Raw genomic sequence first — 1,742 nt, 5'->3', positions numbered from 1 at the left:
GGCCCCTCAGAATTTCTCAGCCTGCCTGACCCAGCAGTGTCTTGGGCCATCTGCTCCATCCTGCTGTCACAATGCCCACTGAAACACCTGGATCTGGGACCCACCAGGAGAAGCAGATGCCATGCAGCAATCCTGGCTCTGGCCACTACTCTCCAGGATGGGAAATGGTGGCACAGTCCCATTATGCAAACTCCATGCAGGACCAGCCAGCCTGGCCATGGGGACACAGCCAGATTTCCCCTCCTACCTTCTGGCTTGAGGATGGTTTTAACTTTCTGCAGAAAGGGCTTTTCCACAAAGGCTGGGGGTGGGCAGCTCATCCCCAATGTGAGGTCTTTGCTGTCCACATCGAACATGATGGCATCGTACTGGGCTGGGGCTGCAGAAGGGAGTGCATAAAGGTGTTATTCAATTGGACAGAGATGAACCACACACAGTGAGAAGGGAACAATTGGGTTGGTCAAGACATCCACTCTGCCATGTTATGGGGTATTCTCTCCTGGGGTTTCTCTTTCCAAATGAAACGTATGGCAGCAGCCCTCAGTGCTGGGGGAGGCAGCAAATCTAAGGTCCCCTGCACATGTTGGCAAGGACAGGCTCTAAGGTTCAGAGACCTGGTGAGGGTAGTGACACATGGCAGATGGGCAGGGATGGGAAGCAGGGGGTGAAAACAGCCCAGGACTCTGCTCCCCAGCATGTCACCCGCTGGGCTCAGTGGGGCACCCAGGATGCTCTGTGAGAAGGTACCTTCAGCCGCCAGCTTGGCCACATAGTCCAGGCCATCAGAGATATGCACTTGCATCCGGTCACCTTGGGAGAAGCCGAACCAGCGCGTGGCCACCTCTAGCATGGAGGGGTCAATCTCCACCACAGACACATGGGCCTGAGAGAAGTAGTCATGGATGAAAAGGGGCAGGCTGCCCCCACCAAGCCCCACCACCAGCACTGCCTGCAAGGCTCCTGCCAAGGGAGAACACACAGTGAGCCACCAGGATGTCATACTCCCACTGCTTGTCCCACCCACTGTCCCCAAACCATTTTAGGAAGGGCACATGGGACACCTTGGCCAGAAAAGCCTCCCCCCAAGGAGATGGGGCATGGGGACACCCATGCACCTGCCCCCAGCACAGCCTCCCATTGCTGGCCTCGTCACCTGGGAGGGGGTCGGGGCCCCCCAGCAGGCAGAGCCCTGCAACCATGGCCTTGTGGTGCTCACAGCACAGGTAGCTCTTGTCGATGGCTGCAGGTGGCTCAGTGCTGGGTTTCTTCTTGTCCTTCCTCCGTTTCTTCTGGCCTGAACGACAGGAGACATCAGCTGGTAAGACAAGGTGGGAGATGGAAGTGCTTTCTGGGGACTAGCCACCCCCAGCCCTGTCCCACCCACAGTGTAAAAACATTCCCAGAGCTTCTCTGGGACAAGACAGGCAGATCCCAGTAGAACTTTTACCTTCCTCCTATATCAATCTCACTCTCTGTCACCTCCCAAAAAAATCAGCCTTGGCCCCTGCCCCTTCCTGACTACCCCACATACCTGGGAAAGGTGTGGGGGGCAGGAGCCGAACCTCTGACTGCACCACATTCCTGTTGCAGAGGAAGATGAGACGACGGAAGTAGCAGGTGCCATCTCCCTTCACATCCTCCACGACATACTCCCCGCTCAGGGCGCTGGTGTCACAGTGCCGCACCGTCCGCACCCCGATGTCCCCTCCCGCAGACAGGAACGGCACCTGCAGGAAGGACAG

General features: G+C 57.4%; 1 protein-coding gene across 1 annotated transcript in view; it reads right to left on the bottom strand.

Annotated features, from left to right (window-relative positions):
* LOC103811145 (methyltransferase-like protein 13) overlaps window positions 1-1,742 on the bottom strand; it is a 4,474-nt gene that overhangs the window by 465 nt on the left and 2,267 nt on the right. Inside the window, 4 exon segments of the mRNA XM_009084098.1 lie at window positions 248-379; window positions 748-945; window positions 1,154-1,294; window positions 1,532-1,727. Coding sequence (XP_009082346.1) covers window positions 248-379; window positions 748-945; window positions 1,154-1,294; window positions 1,532-1,727 — 667 coding nt within the window.

Source organism: Acanthisitta chloris, unplaced genomic scaffold, assembly GCF_000695815.1.
Source record: "Acanthisitta chloris isolate BGI_N310 unplaced genomic scaffold, ASM69581v1 scaffold28591, whole genome shotgun sequence".
Lineage (NCBI taxonomy): Eukaryota > Metazoa > Chordata > Aves > Passeriformes > Acanthisittidae > Acanthisitta > Acanthisitta chloris.
The sequence above is the reverse complement of the archived record's forward strand: the minus strand, read 5'-3'. Positions and strand labels throughout refer to the sequence as shown.